The sequence below is a fragment of the Penaeus monodon genome, chromosome 23, assembly GCF_015228065.2.
Source record: "Penaeus monodon isolate SGIC_2016 chromosome 23, NSTDA_Pmon_1, whole genome shotgun sequence".
Taxonomy (NCBI): Eukaryota; Metazoa; Arthropoda; class Malacostraca; order Decapoda; family Penaeidae; genus Penaeus; species Penaeus monodon.
Window position 1 is genome coordinate 27,211,672 of NC_051408.1, and position 898 is coordinate 27,212,569.

An 898-nucleotide genomic window follows, 5' to 3' on the forward strand; every position below is an offset into this window, starting at 1 on the left:
GTTTTCTTCTGATGAGAACTAGAGGTTCCATGATTCACTGCTTCGTAGGCCTCCCCTTGGCTGGTGAGTCATGACGCCGCCCGGAAGTGCGACAGCGCCCCTGCTGATGCTCCTGATGATCACGGCTCAGAGAGTGACCTCGCAGGTGGGTTGGACGTCAGTTACGCATATGATACTGTAACAATAGCTAGTAGTACGGTTATAAACTGAAAGATTCAAGCATTGTAGTCTTATTGGGCATGATACTTACTATTTATACAGTGACACAAATATTTTATTGCATAGATTCTATAGCTGTGATATGGTGCAGGCAACAAATATAAAAAAAAATAAAAACGTACAATTGTCCCTACACAGCACACTGCCCATTGCACTGCATATGTACCATACACTTATATAAACATACATATCCAGTTATGCAAAACGTCCTAAGACACGTGTTTCAACACCTTCGTACCATCTAGGAGTCACAGGGATTTTGTTGCACCTTAGCAATATTTAAATTGAAACAGATCACTCTGTTAATCAACGGCAAGCATAAACACTTGAACAAATTAGCAGCAGCAGTCCGGTCACCCCAATGTCACGGGGTTCCTAGTTGTTCACACGCCTTTATATGACTCGCGACACACGCTGTACCGCGGGGCGAACCGGATATATTTGGATCTTCAGTTAACCATCGTCGAATCTGACGTTACTTCGCAGAATCGAAATCTGGGCTCATTGTGAATGAACAATTTTCGAAGGTATTGTTCTACTTATGATTAAAGAAAAATATATACACGGAAATAAAGAATAAACACATTATGTTCATATGTGCCAATACAAAATACAACACTTGTTACAAAATCAATATTTTGTCGTAGAAAATAAAACTAAACTCAAATTAAAGGGAAAC

At 40.1% G+C, this 898-nt stretch overlaps 1 protein-coding gene across 1 annotated transcript in view; it reads left to right on the forward strand.

The window, feature by feature from the left end:
• Positions 1-898, forward strand: part of LOC119587908 — a gene marked incomplete at its 3' end in the record, with an annotated part of 28,342 nt that overhangs the window by 2,405 nt on the left and 25,039 nt on the right. The window contains 1 exon segment of the mRNA XM_037936617.1: positions 47-145. Coding sequence (XP_037792545.1) covers positions 71-145 — 75 coding nt within the window.